This window comes from Haliaeetus albicilla, chromosome 4 (genome assembly GCF_947461875.1).
Source record: "Haliaeetus albicilla chromosome 4, bHalAlb1.1, whole genome shotgun sequence".
NCBI classification, from domain to species: domain Eukaryota; kingdom Metazoa; phylum Chordata; class Aves; order Accipitriformes; family Accipitridae; genus Haliaeetus; species Haliaeetus albicilla.
In genome coordinates, this window is record NC_091486.1 from 44,008,733 (window position 1) to 44,028,732 (window position 20,000).

The 20,000-nt window shown below is 52.8% G+C and overlaps 1 protein-coding gene across 1 annotated transcript in view; it reads left to right on the forward strand.

Moving 5' to 3' along the window:
• The window catches only part of LOC104319502 (aryl hydrocarbon receptor), a 32,291-nt gene extending 13,030 nt beyond the window's left edge, over positions 1-19,261 (forward strand). The window contains exons 3-10 of the mRNA XM_069782197.1: positions 5,780-5,898; positions 9,796-9,885; positions 12,891-13,005; positions 13,500-13,639; positions 13,755-13,945; positions 14,333-14,442; positions 14,811-14,952; positions 15,391-19,261. Coding sequence (XP_069638298.1) covers positions 5,780-5,898; positions 9,796-9,885; positions 12,891-13,005; positions 13,500-13,639; positions 13,755-13,945; positions 14,333-14,442; positions 14,811-14,952; positions 15,391-17,257 — 2,774 coding nt within the window. The 3' untranslated portion in view covers positions 17,258-19,261. The remainder of the gene's footprint in view (positions 1-5,779; positions 5,899-9,795; positions 9,886-12,890; positions 13,006-13,499; positions 13,640-13,754; positions 13,946-14,332; positions 14,443-14,810; positions 14,953-15,390) is intronic.
• Positions 19,262-20,000: the final 739 nt, after the last annotated feature.

The window sequence follows — 20,000 nt, forward strand, 5'->3', positions numbered from 1 at the left end:
CTGGCATTTATGTACGTGGATGTATTTTTAGACTGTGCCCATATCATGGTTGCAACATATTTAGGATGAACTTGGGGAAGGTCTTGCATGATGCAGCCTTTCCCCTGGGCACCTAGGGCTCTCCAGACAGCCACAATGGGATCTTCTGCTTGGTCTGTCCTGAGCAAGAGCTCGTCTGTGCCAGGTCCAAGTGGTCCTGGCTGACATCTTTCAGCCACAATGACAGCCTCTTAGCTCCACAGCAAAGCCTAGACTTGCCATTTGCAGGCAGGCGTTTGAGCACCAGCAGGTACCAGTGCAGAGATGGATCCCACGAGGATGTGCTGGGTGGCATGGTCCTGCCACCACAGGAGCTGGAGTCCTGATGGGTCTCCATTCACCTGCCAATGAAGGAGTGCAGGATGAATCCCCCCAGGTCTGTGCTTCCCACCAGCAGTCTCAGACATTTGCCGTCCCTGCACTGGTGCAGTTAGGAAGGCTAGATCCAAGATCCCCATCTGCCCTCTGTGCTCGTGGTCCTGGGAAATCTGCTCTGGCCGACCCTGCTCAAGCAGGGGGTTGGCCTAGGAGAGCTCACGAGGTCCCTTCACAGCTCTGCTGTAGGGCAGCTGGCAGCGGGTTTCACCGAGTAATCTCACCACAGTCAGCATTAAATTAGCTTTTTTCATTCATCTCCTTGTCATTTGCTGTTACCTTGGGCCAGAGCTGCAGGGGTCTGGACCTGAAGTAACTGATGCAGTGAAAGGAGTCAAGTTTAAATCCCTCCCTGGGCAAGATCCTGCAGGACCGTGTGGGAGCGTTTGCAGCAGCAGCAGGTTGGAGAGGTTGGCATGGATTTTGGGGCTGCCAGCTCTCTCCTGGGCATTTCTGTGCTCCTTGGAAAAAATGCTGGATGACTTTTTCTAATAGGTTTATAATCTGTGGTTTTGGCATTTGCCTGTTTTACTTGGATGGCATGAGCCTGCTCTGCTTGGCACAATGCCTTTGTTAAACAGCTGAGGCAAAGGTTGGTGCTAATTTGATGGGGTTTGGGACTGAGTCCAAGAGGAAAAGGTTTGTGCATGGCTTAGGGTTGCTGGAGGAGCTGGGAGCTCCTGGTTTCTTGATGCCAGGCATCTCTGGACTCTGTTCAAAGAGAAATGCTTGCCATGGGTGAAGTCTGTCATCTCCCACTGGTGTAACTCGGTCCACGAGAGCAGAAATGACTCCAGGATTTTTTTACCAATAACTTTTTTTCAGTGACAAAACTATGCCAGAGGCAAGGGAGGTGTTAGCCTCCACAGCTGCATTGCGGTGTTTTTCTCTGTGATGTGATGAGCAAAAAGTGAAGAGATTAGACTGCTTTGCTTCTTTTTCTTTCTTTCTCATGCTTGAGGTCTTTCATCCATGTTGTAGGGCTTAGAAACCTCCTTGCAGAGGCAAGAAAGCCAATCCAAAGGGGTGCTCTTGGGCATGTACAGGACACATCCTGACTCATTAATGCTGAAAATGTTACTGATCCTGGCTTCCTTTTGAATGAAAGCCTTCCTGTCTTTGGGGATCACACCAGCAGCAGGAAGCCTCCTCCAGTGCTCTGGCTGGTGTAGGGGTTCAGGACAGAGCTGGATTTCTCCCTCCTGCCTTAAACATTACACATGGATAGCCTCTATCCCAGAACTTTGAATATATGAATGATCACCAAATTGCTTCAGCAAATGCCTAGAATTTGTCTAGTAACTGCAGATCACTTTTGTCATGGTCTTTTTCATCATGCATTAATTCCTAGTAATTCTCAAAGGTGCAGAGCAGGAGGCTGAAAAAGCTGGGCACAAACAGCAAATGTGCATTGTCCTTTTATCTATAGTTATTTCTTTTACTGTGGGTATATTATAGCTTATATAGATGCTGGACCTGTTTCTTTTAATCCCATTCACTTTGTGGTCTCAGCTGCTTCATGTGGAAGTGAGTCTCAACAACAAATATCTTAAATGGGGGTGAATTAGCCAGCTTTTAACATGGCTTGGCAGCTGCTTTATTCCGCCTTGCAGCAGATAGAGATCTCCTCTTCTTGCCATCAGTTGTGCATCTTAGCTGTCTTGGAGATGTGCCTTCAGCAGGCTGAGGTACCTGGGGCTCTTGGTGGGATGCTGAGCGGTGGCATCTCCCCATCACGTAGCCTGCTCTGCTGGGGTGAAGAACCCTGGCTGTTGGTCCTCCCCGTTCCTGGTAGTGCCAGCTCCAGCTTGACCTTGCAACAGGCTCTGCTCTGGAGTCGCAGGACGTCCTGGATGTGCTTTCTGTATCACCTTTGCCCAACTGCATCAAGGGAGCCAGTGGGAGGGGAAGGAGACTCCAAGCCACCACCTGTGTTATTGGGAGGTGGAGCCAGTGTTGCCTGTCATGGGGTGATCATCCTGCAAGTTGGTTATGGCAAGCGTGGATTTATGTGCTGGTGAAATCCCCCAGAGACTAATAACTTGTCTCAAGCAAATGGGTGACTTTTCAGGAGTGATCCCTCCCTCCCATGAGGTTGCCTGTGTGGCAGATGGGGTGGTGTTTTTTCTGCACTTTGGTTAAAAGGATTTTTTTTTTTTTCCTTTCAAAGTCAAAAAGTGACTGGGAGTAGTCTCTCTAGCCCTGGTGGTTACATGGGCCTGGAGTCCTCTATCTGGATGTGCTCAGGCATCTCTTGGGATTGCTTCCAACCCCTGTGGTTCTTGGCAGTTTGGGCAAGGAAATGTTCAGAGACCTGATTGGAGCAGGAGAGCCACAAGGACACTTTGCTCCTGATTTGTTGGTTGAGGAGAACACCTGGTCATGACATGTTTGAACATGAACAGGGTCACCACCTGAAAACGGGTAGAGGAGGTCTCCGGATCATCTAGACTGCTGAGGAATGACTGTGGCTTTTGAGAGCAGCCTCAGCCCTGCCTGTCTGCTGGATGCTTACTCCGCCACTGGCCATCCCCATCAGGGTGGCTGTCTCTGGAAGCAGAGAAGCCCTCTGCAAAAAGACCGGGCCACAGGTGTTGAAGTGATGCTGAAAGTAAGGGGAGCTCATGTCACAAATTCCTGGATTATTTTGGTGGGAGAGTGCCATGCATTTTGCCTCACGCACTGACCTCAGCATCTCCTTGACCTTTGGCCATGCATGGTGAGGACTGGGCTGGATGTGAACACCAGCTGCTCTACGCCACCAGTGTTTAGAAGCACCAGTTGTAATCCGTGCCCTGCAGTTAGGACCTTGCAACTCCAGTGTGGTGATGCTTGGTGGCAAAGCTGTTGGCAGACACCATCTCTTTAGGTTTCCTACCCTCTCCCTTTGCTCCAGGCCTTCTCCCCAAGGCATGTCATCATAGTGTGTCCTATGGGAGATAGATTCTGAAGAATTTTCTAGCTCAGTGCAGAAGTGGACCACTCTGTGTTTTAGAGTAGGGGAAGTCAGCATCTCTGATGCAAGATTGAAAGCCCCTTGCTAAGATCAGTGGGAGAGCTGGAAGAAATAATTTTGTTGGAAAGCACAAAATGAGCAAATATGTGTTTCATGTTGGATTCTGTAAGCCCACAGCAGCTCTCCCCAGCTCGTTGCAGCTTTCCCTGCAGATGCTGCTGGTGGACGCTGGGAGAGAGCTGGAGACCACGTGCTCTCGGGATGTGCATCCTCTCAAAATGCTCTATGCCCTTTTGGAGCTTTGTTTTGGAAGAACTTGGTTTCTTTTTGAATTTTCCTGCCAGCTTGCCTCATCTCAATGCTTTAGAGAGGAGTCAGCCCTTCAAAAGCATTCAAATTTAAAAAAAGAATCAATGTTTCATTTTGAAAGTATTCTGCTCCATCATGTGCAAATTGAAGCCATACCCGTGGTCCAGATGGGCTTTGGATGTTTTTCCTTGGGGATTGCTTGGCAATTGTGCGAGGAGGTTTTTTGCTTGGTTGACTGCCTCAAATCTGCCTTTTGAAACCACTAGGGAAAGCCTTTCCTTGACTGGTGAGCAAACTGAGCACAGCAACTGCTTTCCTGGCATTGAACCTCATCATTCCCAACCTTTCCCAGAGGCCTCGCATCCCCTGGTCCAGCTGATCCACCTCTTGCTGATTTGGGAGTGTCTATGCAGAGGGTTGTCCCCTGCAGAAATAGGAACGTGAGCTTATGTGGGGGGCAATGCAGATTTGTGGCATGGGCTAAACTGTGACCCACAGGGGAGCTGTCAGGGAGGGCATGTCCAGTGAGTGAGGGCACAGGATAGAAAGGGCAGAAAATTCAACTGCTGCCTGAGCATCTCCAAGGAGCGCTCAAAGTTTGGCGAGGCCGAAGTAGTCCAGTTCTATCAGCAACAGAGATCGAGGCTAATTCTGCTTAATGGGCTCCAAGCATCCTCTCCACTTCTATTGAAACCTGTGTGACTGCAACAGTTTGGCTCCTCTGTGTCACCTTATGCAAGACCTTCAGCTAATTGTCTTTAACCATGCGCCTGGTTGCTGAAAGCCTGTGTAGGTGAGTGCTTGTTGTCACTCAGGCTCCATGTGTAAGTAGATCTGAGAGATGTTTTGACCTCAGATTGGTTTTTAATACAAAAATGCAGATCTGTCAGGGAAAATGCTTGTGCATGTTGACGGTTTGAAGAAAAGCAAAATGTCTCCTATCAGCAGTTTCAGATGAAACTTTTTTTAGGTTTGGAATTATTTTGGCTTTGAACTTGGTGCTACTGGGGGCAGGGGGGGGAACCAAACCTTTAAAACCTTTCAGTGGTGAGGTGAGAGCTTCTACCATGGAGAAAATTAAATGTGTGGTCAGACTTGGGATGGTTTGGGCTTTTTCCTCATTTCCTACCATTCCCCCAAATAAGGAAGACCTTTTCCCTTTGGATCCAGACAAGGTCATGCAGTGCCATCAGAAACCCAGGGCTCAGGTGGGCCAGGCAGTGATGCTCTGCCGGGATGTGGCTGTGCACAGGGCGTGCGAGTTCTGTCTGACCTCAGGGCGCTGCAGGAGCTTGCAGCAGTGGCAGAGGTGGGGTGGGAGCCACTGTCCTCATTCCTGTTCCCTGAACAATTGGTTTTCTTTGTGTCCTGTGGTGCTCGAGGTCCTGCAACCAGGGGCAGGAGGTTTCACGCTGGCTGCACCCATGGGTGTTGCTTTGAAGGCCTCTAGTGAGGAAACATGAGGCAGCACATGAATCAGCCTGGGGAGGTCGTGGCAGTGAGTCCTGGGAGCAGAGAGCTGCTTGGGTGTCTCACTAGGAGTGCTGTGGCCACCAACCCTCTGATCTGCTTCCAAGCAGCCGAAGGCAGAAGGGAGAAAAAATATGGGTGCTTTGATGGCATTTCAGATGGTTTGGGAAGTTTTGCCACTGTCTTTCATCAGTCCTGAAGGGCAGGAAAGCAGACACTGTAGCACTGGGACGGCTTGAAGCCAGCTCCAGCTCTACCAGGCTGTAACCTGAAGATTTCTTGCTGTGTTGGGTGGTGTTTCCTAGCCTGGGCAGCCCAAAAGTGCTCACCTCCCCTATATTCTTTGTGTCTCTGCCTCAGACCTTGGCAGAAGCAAGGTTTCCCAGAAATGGGATCAAGCAGCAGAAATGGAGGTTCCCTCCTCTTGGAGGGAAGCCTTGGGCAAGTTGAGGATGGCTCTGTAAAGGGTTTCTGCTCCAGCTACCATTGGTCTCATCTTCCTCTGAGGTGGGTCCCCGTGCATTGGGTAGCATGGCGCAGCTGTGCAGGAGCAGCACTGGGGTGGGGAGGAGGAGGAAGAGGCTCCTGGCTTGCCCATTCCACACTGATTTCTTCCCCTCTTGCTTGCAGCCACAGCTACGGACGTTGGTGACTGTGTGCTGGATCAGCTCGGAGCCCCAGGAGGGAACAGGCGAATGGACCTGCAGGTTGACAGAGAGCTGTTTCCTGAGGGAGAACTGCTGCTCCAGGTATCATGCCGTAGCTCGGTCATCTGGGGTCTTCCCTTGGCTCCCATTATTTGCTGGGCATGACAGCCGGTCCCTGCCTGCCGAAAGCAGCTATGGAGCATGTGGTCGACCTGTGGAGGAAAAGGAGACCCTGCCTTGCCGGGAGCTGCTTCGCTGTGATTAGTGCAGGCTCTGAGCACTTCGGGACAGGGACCAGTGACACTGCCTGGCTGGGACGGGTCCCCGTTCCCACTGTTCCCTCCCACCCCCCACCGCAGTTTGCTGCCACTTCGGTTACACTGCAGCGGCTCTGTATGGGCTGTGCTGCAAACTGCATCCATGAACAGAGCAGGGCTTGGGGTAGGGGTTGTGTCCTTCTCGCAAAGGTGTTGGGTGCTCTCTGTGCCTGTAGCCGCAGGCGTCAGCTGTCACTGAGCCCAAACCTGGTATTTTTCCTTGGGACCTGCTACAGCTCACGGACCCAACGTGCACAAGTTTGTAAATCCCAACCAGGAGGGTGCAGGGGTATCACCCAGAATTGTAGGGAATGATTCCTCATTAGTCTTGGAGGTGGTGGGTTCCTTGTTTTCTGGTAAATGCCAAGAGGAGAATGGTGATAGCTGCAGAATAAAACATCTGCTAGGAACTGTTTGCCCTACCTGGTGCATTGCATGAAGTCCCTAGCATGAGTTCACAGCCTGCCTGGGATGGAAAAAGCCCAGGTTCAGTTTGAAGTTTGAGGGGGAGAAAAGATGATGGAGCTGGGAGACGGTGGTGGATAAATTCAATGTGCAGCACAAGCTTTGCTTTGTAGAAAGGCCAGCGCGTGTCTAATGAAATAGCTCTTGCTGAATCTCAGAGAACAAGGAGCTGGTGAATCAGCTGGCCAGTATGCTGTTTGCTTGGGCTGCAATTTATAAATGTAAGCTGGAAGGAAATGGGATAGAAAGGGCCCATGGAAAGGCTGGTTGATGAATAAACATCTCGGCATCTCAACTTAAAACATGCTGCTCCTTGGGGCTGCAGGGCAAGTCTGTGCAAGACCTTTAATCGTTCCATGGCTGTGTTCCTGATACTACATATGTCTGTGTTTTCTGGACCTTGAGTCCTCTTCTCCCTTCTTCCACCTCTCCAAACAAAAGCAGATGGATACTTGGGTGTCTTTAAAGTCTGACTCTGCTGCCTTCCACCCTGCTCCTGCACAGCCTTACGTGAATGCCCACCGCTATGAACAGGCAGGCAGGCACGAGCACCCCTGCGAGTGGAGCCCCAGCAAGAACCCCCATGGAGGATTTTGCTGAGATTGTGACTCCTCAGAACCCAACATGACTTTTGGCAATGAAGCTTGGGCCATGTGCTCTCACATGGGGGCTTTGCTCCCAGGAGCGGTCTCAGATGTCTGCAAGTATTGATAGTCATGGAAGAACAGCTGGAATAATGTGAGAGTCAGGAGGGAGCCTGTGGTTGCCCCAGTCCCACAATGGAGCTGCTCCCAAGTGCTCTCCAGGGATTTGAGCTGGACCATATGATGGCAATTTGTTGAGCCACCAGAGCATTGGCAGCCTTGGGTGATTGAAGGCATCTGGAGAGCTTATGAAGTGTTAATGTGACAGAAATCCCCCAGCTGAGCTTGCCCGATGGTTTTTTGGGGGGAGTCCTTCTCAAAGAGCATTTTAATCAGATACTGTAATTTGCAGAAAACTCTGGCTCATGGCCCTTCGGGGGGCTGCAGTGCACAAAGAAAAGGGACCAGTCCTGCTGCAAGCCGGATCTGTACAGTGTCAAGCAACATGCTCAATCCAGCAGCCTCTCAAATAATCCAAGCTGGAAGGAAATGGGATAGAAAGGGCCCATGAAAAGGCTGGTTGCTGAATAAACATCTCGGCATCTCAACTTAAAACATGCTGCTCCTTGGGGCTGCTGATGACTAAAAAAAGCCATCCCAGCCGAGCCTGAGTGTTGCTGTAAATGGGCAAATGCATGAGCTGTGTCAGCCAATTGCTCCTGCCTCATCTTTGCATGGGGGGAGATGGTGAGCAGAGCCGAAGAAGCATCATGGGCGGCCGGACCCTTCTCTCCAGCCTGGTCTCAAGCAAACAGCATGTCCCCATAGTCGCTCCAGGGGCAGCTCAGCATGACAGAGTTGGGCAGTGAGGGCAGAGTCCCTGTTTGTGGCAGGTCCTGGCCTGATGGTTATGAGATCTGCTGAGACTTCTGCCCTCATCCCGATTAAACACAGACTTCCACTTAGGGTTTTCTTTTCCTAATTTCTTTCCTTCTATTCACTAAAAAATTAAATATATTACAGACAAGAGCAGGGGGCAAGAATTACTATCTAGTCCAGTACTTTCCTTTTGGAGAAAATCAGCCTGAAAGGGTCACCAGATATCTCTGGATCTTTATCTTGCCTCTTTTTCTGGGTATTCACTAGAGGTGTGAGCTCCCCTGCCTCCACCCCAGCCATGATCTCCTATAGTTTTGGAATAGTTTATTTGATTTGGTGTGGGTTTGGCCTTTTTCAGGCAAGGAGCTACCAGTTGGGTATGGATTTAGCTGCAGACCATGTGTATGTAATTGCAGAGCACAAGGCAAGAAGAAGTGAAGTTGGCAGATGGTATGAACACAAAGATATTTTTTATAGAGATTTGGGTGTTTTGTGTTTAAAGCCTTATCTTCTGTAATCTAGAACATTGGCAAGAGGAGAGTCATTTTCCCAGTATGGTGTCTCGTAGTGGCAGTTCAATGCCAGGATGTATTGGGGGTGCAATGGGGTTTGTTCCTGACAAACATCTCAAGAGCAATGGGGCCTCTTGAGATGTTTGTCAGGAACAAGAACAAAATCAGATGAGAAGAGGTTGTGGTCCTGTGTAATGGGAGACAGATGAGAACAGGAAGCTGTCACCTCCTTGATGTGTCAAAAAGTCTACACATTTATAAGGACCAGGGGATGCCATGTCAGATGTCACAGATGCGATGTCAGGGCCCTCACAAATCTGGGATCTGAGTTTCCAGATTTTTCCATCTCTTTTGCTTTCAAGATGGGTGTTGGTTTTAGCTGCACTACCATCTTTGAATGATAGCGGTGACTGGATTTGGTGTTACTTTGTGTGCTTTGTGATGAGTTGTTCACGTACCCTTGGAGCTGAGAGCAGGAGTTTGACAGACAGCAATGTCCTCAGATGCTAAGGATTAAAAGGCAGGTTTTGGGGGGTGATTGGGGAAAGTGTGGGGTGAAGACATACAGAAACAAGCTTGTATAATCTCCTAACTGTAAAATTCAGGGTGAGGAGCAAGGCCCAAAGTGTCTTTGGAGGTCATCCTTAAAACAAACAAGAGGATAAATAGGTCAGGTCAGTGACTGACTGACTGCAGTTTGGTTACTATCTCTGAAGGCTTCATTATGCTTGAACGGATGCTAGGGTCCTCCCAGAGTCACCAGGCTCCTGCACTGCTCAAGGCAGTCCTTCCTCCCTCTACACTGCCTGTTGCTGTTTCTTATTGAAGTTATAGGTAAGTTTGTTAAAGAAAATCAGAGCCCCAGAAGAGTATAGCTATACCCAGCTGGTACAGCTGGCAAGGAGGTAACTAACTCTAGGTCCTCCATGAAACCTCTCCTTAGCTGGTCCCTCCTGATGCAAGAGCTGCCCTGCGGTGAGAGGGCTTCAATGATGGGTCTAGAAAAAGTGGTCAGTCCATCTTGGATCATTGCTCATGGTAGCACTGAAAAAAACCCCAAACCCAACTAACCAAGATTGTCTTGCATGGTCACAAGGTGCTTTCCTTTCTTGTGGGGTTCCTTGTTGATGAAGAAGATCCCTTCCTGTCCCCGAATGCTGAAGAAACACCTGGAGAAGTTCATCTTTCAACAGCTGGATTGAAGCTAGGGAGAGTAACTCTGGGCTCAACTTCTGCTTTCAGGCACTCAATGGATTTGTCATTGCCGTGACCGGAGATGGCTACATCTTCTACATCTCCCCTACCGTGCAGGACTACCTGGGCTTTCATCAGGTAGGTGCCATTTTTTCCTGGCTGTAAACAGATGGATGCAGTCCAGGTCTGGGAAGGAGGTGCTGATAGTCATGCCAGGGCTTTCTTTTCCCTTCCAAGCTCCCTTGGGTCATTTTTGATGTACATTTTCAGATGACTCATGTTCTTTGGGGGCTGTGAAAGCCTACAAGCATGCTTGTGACTTTAGCAGAAACAGATGCAAGCTGAGCAATTGCAGGCTCTGTATCCTCTTGGCTTTGTATGTAAGAGGGGTGTGAGATTTTTCTTGTATCATGCTGCTGGGCTCATATGCTCTCACTTACAGAGGGCTGAGGGTATCTCACTGGTGAGTAGTGTCAGTGCCCTGAAGTACTGTGGGTTGCATGGGATGCCAGAGAAAAGCAGGTCTCTCTCCACATCCACCCTGTTACCTCCGATTCCCCTGACATCCAGCTCCTTTGGCCAAGGGACTGAGTCAACAGGAGGGCCATGAGGCTGCCAAACCCATTTCATTGCATAGGTTCCTGGTGCACCCACAGAGACTGATGTGTTTTCTTCTTCATCCCCCCTTTGCACCCTTTCCCAGCTCACTGGGATCCTCGGGGGCTGATGCCCCAAGTCAAAACAGCTGTCAGGCAGGGAGTGGTCTTCTCAAAGTACCTGTACACCTGGTTAAGCAGGAGGCTCTGCTCTGGCATTTTTCTGAGGGCAGGGAGATGGCAGTCGGTGGCCTGAGCTGCCCGGGGGCTTGGTGAGACCATGCTGACCACCACAGCATGCAGGACTGGGATGGGAAAGGCTGGTCCAAGGCATGGCCCTAGAAGAAGGGGGCTGCGTTGGGAGGCAGGAGGTGTGAGGACTTGCTGGTGTTTCTGCCATGTGGCTAACTTTACAGTCCAGCATCAGCATGTCTGTCTTTCCTGGTGGCCCACTAAAGAAGATTGTTTGAACTGGGATACAGATTCCCGTGGCTTTGGAGTAAAAAAACCCTACAAAAACCTTTTTTAAAACAGCAAATCCCCCTGCATAAGTCTGGAAAAAAAAAGAGGGTTTTTTGGTCAAAATGTTCTGATCAACCTTGAAATTATTTTTTACATTGATCCTGTGGAAGAAACAAATCTGCTTATTTGCAGAGGGCTAGGGATGGCAACGCAAGAAAGGTCTTGCGTGCTGTTGCAGACTGGCAATTCGTACCCTGCTGTGGTGGGTTGACCCTGGCTGGACGCCAGGTGCCCACCAAAGCTGTTCTATCACTCCCCCTCCTCAGCTGGACAGGGGAGAGAAAATATAACAAAGAGCTTGTGGGTCGAGATAAGGACAGGAGAGATCACTCACCAATTACCATCATGGGCAAAACAGACTCAGCTTGGGGAAAATTAACTCAATTTATTACAAATCAACCAGAGTAGGGTAATGAGAAATAAAACCAAATCTCAGAACACCTTCCCTCCACCCCTCCCTTCTTCCCAGACACAACTTCACTCCCGGATTCTCTACCAACCCCCCCTCAGCGGCACAGGGGGACGTTGATGGGGTTTACAGCCAGTTCATCACACGTTATTTTCTGCCGCTTCATCCTTCTCAGGGGGAGGGCTCATCACACTCTTCCCCTGCTCCAGTGTGGGGTCCCTCCCACGGGAGACAGTCCTCCACAAACTTCTCCAACGTGGGTCCTTCCCACGGGCTGCAGTTCTTCACGAACTGCTCCAGCGTGGGTCCTTTCCACAGCGTGCAGTCCTTTAGGAGCACACTGCTCCAGCATGGGTCCCCCGTGGGGTCACAAGTCCTGCCAGAAAACCTGCTCCGTGGGCTCCTCTCTCCACAGATCCGCAGGTCCTGCCAGGAGCCTGCTCCAGCGCGGGGTTCCCACGGGGTCACAGCCTCCTTCGGGAACCCACCTGCTCCGGCGTGGGGTCCTCCACGGGCTGCAGGTGGATATCTGCTCCACTGTGGACCTCCATGGACTGCAGGGGGACAGCCTGCCTCACCAGGGTCTTCACCATGGGCTGCAGGGGAATCTCCGCTCCGGCGCCTGGAGCATCTCCTCCCCCTCCTTCTGCACTGACCTGGGGGTCTGCAGGGTTGTTTCTCTTATGTGTTCTCACTCCTCTCTCCAGCTGCCATTTCCGTCTGTCCCAACTGTTTTTTCCTTCTTAAAAATGTTATCACAGAGGCGTTACCACTATCGCTGATTGGCTTGGCCTTGCCCAGCAGCGGGTCCGTCTTAGAGCCGGCTGGTATTGGCTCTCTCGAACACAGGGGAAGCTTCCAGCAGCTTCTTACAGAAGCCACCCCTGTAACCAACCCCCCCGGCTACCAAGACCTCGCCACACAAAGCCAATACACCCGCAAACAAATTCGCCTCTGGCAACCCGCAGCCTTTCTGGCGCTGTGTCCGAGTTTGGTCCTGAGAAGATACTAGAAGTTAAAACATGCCAGGCAAATGCCACTGCTGCAGCGTTCGCCTTGCCAATGGGGAGCAAAGCTTCCCAAAGAGCAGGGGCTTCCATGGCAGGGGAGGGAGCTGGAGTTTCAGCATTTCCCGTGGACTGCGGTTAAGGATCAGGAGCCAGAGCCAGTGTGAAACATCCTTGGAAGGGCTGGGTGATGCCAGGAGAACCTCAGCCTTGCTGGTGTCGGGAACAGGCTGGAAAGATCTGCTTAGCTATGGTAAGAGGATGTTGGGGCAAGGGGCAGTGTGACAGTCCTGAGCAGCCAGGCTTACTCAGGCATCGCCGTTTTTATTGCTTCTAGAAGCCTCTGAGCTGTTCCCACGATTTCCCCAGGCAGACCCCCTCCCTGCTCCCTTTTCCTCCTCCCTGAGCCACCCTCCCTAAAAAAGCAGCCGGTTCCTGTTCCTTGCTCTCCATGCAGCGCACAAAGCTGGTTGCGTTTGCCTGTTTCTTTACACTCAATTGCTGCACTTTTAGTACCCACAAAGGAAAGGCTCCTTTTGTGTCCTCCTCCAGACACCTCTGCCAGGCTGGGCAGGTTGTCAATGCTCTTCTCCCCTTGTGTCATACCAGTCAGATCTCATCTACCAGAGCGTGTACGAGCTGATCCATGCGGACGACAGAGCTGCCTTCCGCCGCCAGCTGCACAGGGCCCCGGCGTCTGGCAGCACCCAGCACGCTGCCGATGGTGAGTGCCAGGGTGATCCCTGGGGACCAGCCAGCCACCTCTGCATGGCCACCCCCTGCTGGAAAACCCTTCTGGTGGCATTTATAGCCACCAAGCACAGCCCTGTGCTGAAGAACATCCCATAGCCTCCCTCTGGGACTCGCAACCATCCCAGGGGTTGGCACGGCCACTTGTCACCAAAAGCAGCCAACAGCAATGACGTGCTGCGTTTCGCTGTGCTGGAGGGACGGGGATGCTTCTCCCAACCCTTTTTGCTTTAAAGGGTTTGAAATCCTATTTATTTCACTGGGGGCAGCTTGTTGTCTTGCTACTGTCTGAGAGGCGAGGGGACCAGAAACTATTGTGAACTGGTCATTTCCCACAGCAAGGTCTTACTCATCTGTGAAGGTCATGGCTTCACTTGAGCAGCAAAGTCTCCACCAGGAGCAGGTCTGTGAGGCCATGAGCTCGAGGTGTGCAGCTCAGAAAGCTTCGTTTTCCCTTTGGTTTCCCAGCCTTTCCCACTGACCAGCCACTGCTGGCTGGATGCAGCACCAGGTCCAGCCCACAGTACCTCCACTCCGAGAAGACCTCTGTGGAGAGGAGCTTCACCTGCCGCTTCCGCTGCTTGCTGGATAACTCCTCAGGATTTCTGGTAAGAAAATCTGTTTCTGTTCCCTGGCGGCCACTCATGTCCCATGGGGATGGGAGCACAGCCAGTTCCCGTCACCCTGTTTGCTTCACACCCACATTTTCTAATCCCCTCTAAGGCCTTGAATTTCCATGGGCGCTTGAAATTCCTTCTCGGGCAGCAGAAGTCAGCATCGGACAGGTCCCCGCTTGCTCTCTTTGCCATTGCAACTCTCCTTCAGCCGCTCTCTATCCTGGAGCTTCAGACCAAGATGCTGATCTTCCAGACAAAGCACAAGCTGGACTTCACTCCCATGGCCTGTGATTCCCGGTAGGGCATCTCTCGCCTTCCCCATGGCAAAATCCCTGGTGCTGGACAGAAAACCATAGCCCGTGGGAGCAGGGCAGTTTTGACCCAACTCCTATGGCAAGGTGCCTGATGCTTTTGTCCATCCGCTGCAGCCCCCCGGTAACACAGGGAGCAGATTAACTGGGTGCCAGCACGTCTTGGCTGCTGTGTTTTAGCCCAGCAAACCCAGCATGGGGTGGTTCTATGGAAGAAGGGAATGCAGCTCAGCCCAGGATGGAGAGTTGCACCACCCAAAGTGGGAGGCTTTGACTTAGCTGCCTGGGTGCTGGGCAGGGGATCATGTCTGGTGGGTGGGGTGCAATTGGGGGATCCATCCCTGGTGTCATTGGGTTTCTGCACTGTTTTCAGGGGAAAGGTTGTCCTGGGGTACACGGAAACGGAGCTGTGCAGGAGGGGGTCGGGGTACCAGTTTGTGCACGCGGCTGACATGATGCACTGCGCAGAGAACCATGTGAGAAGTGAGTGCCAGGGAGGAGCAGCGGCACTGGCTGGGGGGGGTGGGCATCGGGGTTGGGTGTGTTTGGGGTGGCCCTCATGGCTCCCTGGTACCGGTGCAGCTCTGGCCATGCCGGTACCGTTGCTCCTTGGTGGGCCATCTGTCCCAAGTCTGGAGCAGCTGTGATAAAGGCTCTCCCCTCCTGGGTGATGATACCTGCTCGGGGAGCTGACAGAGGGACAGCACCACATGCTGGCTGTGTCCTGCATCTTCTGCCCCCGTAGTACGGGTGTGAGGTGATGCTCAACCTCGTGGCATCTTGCACGTCCCATTTGTCTGTCCCCATGGAGTAACCACATCCGTGCTGCCTCTCTTCTCTCCCTGCCCCAGTGATGAAGACAGGGGAGAGCGGGCTGACTGTTTTCCGGCTGCTGACCAAGAAGGGTGGCTGGGTGTGGGTGCAGGCCAATGCCCGGCTGGTGTACAAAGGGGGCAAGCCCGACTGCATCATTGCCCGGCAGCGAGCCCTGTCGTGAGTATCACTGGATCTCCAGCTGCCTTCACCTGCTCTTAGCGTGTGGGGTCGTGGGGCTGCTCGAGGCACACAGAGGCAATGCGGGTGGAGGAAAGGGTGGTTGGGTTGCACAGTCAGCACTTTCCAGTATGTGCCCTCCTGTAGCAGGGAGGTGTGAGCAAAACAGCTCTGAGAAGGTGGCTGCAGACACTGAGAAGGGCTGCAGGTGAGCCCTGGACACGCAGCCGTTCCCAGAACCATGCAGACCTCCCCATGGGCTCCCCAGAGCCACAGTCCTCCATCAGCAGCATCGCAGCCAGCCCAATCCAGCACCCTTTTCTTTAGAAAAGCCAGGGCAGGGCTGTGAGCTCCTGTCTCACTGTTGGGAGGGTGGTTTTGCCTGGCCCAGAGGAGACGCTCATGCTATTTTCATCTCTTTTTCCCTCCACCCTGAAGGAATGAAGAAGGGGAGGAACATCTGCGGAAGAGAAAGCTGCAGCTGCCTTTTAGCTTTGCCACAGGGGAAGCAGTCTTGTACGGGAATGACCTTCCTGAGTTCCTGGACTCCTTCCAGACTAAGGAGGAGTTGCAGACACAAGGAAACTCCCACTCAAAGCAGTGCTCGGTAGACCCCAACTCTCTTCTTGGGGCCATGATGAAGCAGGATGCATCCATATACATCTCCCATGCTGATAACGTGCCTCAGTTCTCCTTGCCAGATCTCCTCGCTGAGCCCGATGGACTGAGCCAGAATGAGGAAGTTGGTGATGCCAAGGAGGACAGCGACTCCCTCCTGGTCGTTATCAAAACCCTCTTTGAGAAAAGCAAAGTGGATGGAAACATCTGCCAGACCCTCCAGAGCCTCAATGTGGACAACGCAGAGCTGCAGCAGTGGGAGGAGGCTCTGCTCAGTTTGGGTGCAGAGGAGGACCTGCCAGCTCAGGAGGTTGGCGAGAGGCTGGGCACTGAGGTGACATCCTATGTGGAGCAGATGCTCCTCAGGGAGGGTGCTGGGAAGAGCATGGACTTTCTGCACTGCAGTGCATCACCCTGCAATGAGGAAAACAGTGCTGTGGCTCATTTCCAGCACTGCTGGGCAGCTAATTCAGTGTTTCAAGCTCCACCACAGCCCCAGGCATCTGGTGCACAAGGCCAGGATGCTGTTGTCTCTCTAGTCTCCGTTACATCCGAGGTCAGCTCTGCTCAACCAGAACAGCAGGTCCCATTTAACCCAGCCGGGCTGGTGGGGGGGACAGTTCTGGATGTCCTGGTCTCCAGCAGCAAGTCCTCTGTAGCACTTCAGCTGGGAAATCCGGGACAAGTGCTTCAAGCAGAAGTTACCACCTCTACTCCTGTAGATAACACTATTCCTAATGATCAGAGCCAGCCTGGGTGCAAGTTGGTGGGGTCAAGCTGCCCACCTCCGTTGCACCCAAACACACTAGTGACTCGGTGGCACAATGTCCCAGCCCAGGCAAACCCAGCCAATGCTTTGGGTCAGAACGCTTCTCCTGGAGGTTGCCCATCAGAGGCTTGGATGGCCATAGCTCCGAAACAGCTGGAAGCTGCAGGAACGCATCTGGAGTCACAAACTCTCCTGGCTTGCAGCCCCGAGACCCCCCCGGGGGCTGGGCTGTGGTTGGTGCCCTCCCAACCTGCTCCTTGCCCTGCACAAGGCTCGCATGGGTCCTTGTTCTCTGGGGCTGGGGACCTCCGTGATGAGGAGGCTGCTCTCCCTGCACAAGCATCAGCACCCGTAGGAGTCAGCCAGCAGCCAGGGGATGGTGGCTTCCCTAAACAGCCCCTGATACCCCACCTAGAGCCCAGCTTTTCCTGGGAAGGGGAGCAGGCAGTGCTCCAAGAGGACAAGTGGTTTGTGCAGTGCCAGCCATGGCTCCTGCAGGCTGGGGCAGCTCCTCAGAGATGCAATGGGGCAGGTCTGGTGCAACACAGTGGACTCCTGCTGGGGTCCAGCATGGGTCCTAGCACACACCAGATGGACCACGTTGTGCTGCCCGAGTGCCAGTATGGAAATAGCCTTTTTAAACACAACAGCAACCTTTTTAGGGATGCTTCTAAAATATCGCTTCCCCAGCAGCTGGGTGCTTTGCCTTGCCCTAGCGAGAGCCACCCTGGAGCATCATGTTCCTCACTGGGCTCGGTTTTGAGGTGCTCAGCAGCTCTCCCTGCGAAGGTGGGTGCAGGAATACTGCCATCCTCCGAGCGGGGCCCTGGCTTCCCATCAGTGTCCTTTGCGGGTGGGCAGCCGCTCTGTGCCTGCGAGGTCCAGCTCAAGGTGAGGTGCGAGGGCTGCAGGACCTGAGGGGTGCACCGGCTCGTGTGGATGGAGTGAGGGGTGCTGCTGGGGGGATGCAGGCACAGCACTGGGAAGCCTGTTTTGAAGCCTCAGTGTGAACTAGGAGCCACATCTTGAAAAGCCACCAGTAATTACAAGTTCTTCTGGCCATGCACACCTACCTACGAGCGGTGCCCCATGCCTCCTGGTCGCTCAGGATTTTGTCTTCCAGTGCCTGAAACAAGGTGCCCTAGCAGAGCTTTCAGGCAGTCTAGGATAAAGTGTTTTGTGGTTTGTTTTTGGTTTTTTTGTTTGTTTGTTTTTTACATGAGAAGCCTTTCAGGGAGATGCAGCCATGCCAGTGGGAAGGTTTGTCAGACTCTTGGGGTCCAAGGAAGGACACCCTGCTTGCTGGCCCGTGTGCTCGTGGCAGCCTCTTGCAGATGGACCTGCTGCCTTACAAGCATGTAGCACTGAATTGCTGTTTCTTGATGCAGTGTAGTCTCCTCATCACCTGTGTGCGTGGACCACCCTTGTCATGTTGTTGTTCAGTCCCCTGCATCATTCAGCCTGCCTGAGACCCTCTGCTCTGCTCCTTGCTCCCTCCCTCCTGTGCTCACCATCTCCTCTCCTCCGTCTGAGCCCCTGGTGACCCAGTTACTTTAGAAAAGGGGGTGTTACCAAGCCCTTTGAGAAGCTCAGCAGCATTTGAAGGGTCTCTGAGGGAGGTGGGGTTGGCGAAAGCAGAGGCACCTTGGGATTTTGGGCTCCTCAGCAGCCTTCCTGGGGAGTTTGGGAGAAGCCGGTACCAGGCTGTGCCCTTCCCTTACAGCAGGGTGGGGAAGGTCCAGCCAAGCTCCCCTTGGGTTTGTCACTGGCTTCTCTTTGCTTTCCTCTCCTGTGCTCAGCAGTGCCATCAGATGGAGGAACAATGGGGTTTACTCCTGCAGTTGCTCAGGATGTTGTGGGTTTGCCAAAGCAGCGAGAAAGGCAGGAAGGGATGCAGTGACTGCTATCTGCCTCTCTCCACTTTGGACCAACTTTGTGCCCTTCACACTGTTTTCCTGGAGACCAGCACAACCACTTTGTTGAATTCCCTTTCTTTTGTATTTTTTAACCTAAGATGTGAATTAAGTTTTTTCCCACCACGGGGCAAGTTCTGCCAGACCCCTGAGGGAAAATTCACAGAAAAAGCAATGATGGCTGGGGGGAGGGTTTGGTTCAAGACCAGATGTGGCAAGCCACCTTGGTCAGAGAGGTCAAAGTGCTTCGAGACCTCCATATCTTCCCCCCTTGCACCCATCATCCTGAGTCTGTCTCTCACACCAGTACTAACCATGTACTCTTTGCCAAACGAGTAAAATCAGGTAATTAGTGCAGGGCTAGCCCAGCAGCAAGCCTGTGTGTGTCCTGGTGTGGGGTGGCCTCATCTCTCTAGGTCTCTTCCTTTGTGCCCTGTTTTGCCTCAGTGTGCCGGGGCTCCCGGGGCTGCTAGCCAGGCAAGATGGGGCTCAGGAAGGGTTGAGCTCCTGGCTGCAGGCTGGGAGCAGAGCGATGCTGGAAACATGCTGGACCCCTCCGAAGCAGCCTGGAGGAGCACCTAGGACAGGGCAAGGAGCTGACTGGTCATGATATGGAGCCTTACAAATCAGCAGACCTGAAAAGCAGCAGGATGGACTCTGCTCACCAACCCTTTTTGCCCTGGCGCCTGTAAGATGACGTGAAGCAGCGCACGGCCCCAGCCAGCGGGTGCTGAGGGGTCCCGGTCCTGCAAGAGGTGCCCTTGGGGAGGGGACGCCCTGCCAGGCTGGGGTGGGGCCAAGACAGACCCCTGGTGCTCTGTTACTTGTGTCTTATCTCTTTATATGTTGTGTATGTGCATATAACATCTATTTTCATGGCAGTATCTCATTTTATGCTTTGTGATTTCTTTGTATTGCTGTTGGCAGGCAGACGATGCTGAGGAGAAAAAGATGTCCTGAAACTCACCCCCTGTATTTGGTTACGTATTAAAAGGCAATTTGCTTTGTATAGCGGTGATGGTTTGTTTTGACCTGAAACGGTGTCTCTCCATTTCCCTCTTGACTGAGCGAGTATTTGAAAAAGCTTCCTTTCGGCTTAGCCCCGAGTCTGATTTCTGTGGGCTGAAGGAGGAGGACAGCCCTGGCTCACCCCCTCCTCCTGCACCCGGCGAGACACGGGGCTGGGATCACGGGTGGGGAAGGGCTGTGCTTTGCCTTGTACAGGGTAATTTTGGGGAGGAATGCAGCCCTGTGGACACCCTCCAATGTTACAGGCAATGAAGACAGGCTTGCATGCCCCGTGTGTTTGTGTTGTGAGCTTGCTTGGTGCCTAGCCCTGTTGCTGCGTGTGACTCAGTGGAGCATTTTGGAAGGACGGAGCTAGGGGGAACATGGCTGGTGCATGCACACACACCCCCCCACCTCCAGGTGAGTGTGCAGCCATGTGTGCCCAGCCCAGGGTGGGTGTGTGGCACGCTTGTTCTCACTGTCCCCAGCCACTACGGGCATGCGCAGCGGCAGGGGTGTGACAGTGTCCCCCGGCTGCACCCCCTGAGCACCCTGTGCAGCAGTGGGGCTCGCGGGCACGGTTATGCTCTCAATGCCGATGGGTGTGCACAGCTTCCTGGGTGCCAGTGCCGTGCACGCTAGTGCACGGACACACACGCTCACTCACACGTGCCCTGATGTGGACACATGCTCTTGCAGTGGCGCACATGTTGACATGCACGTGGTCATGCTGACGGTCA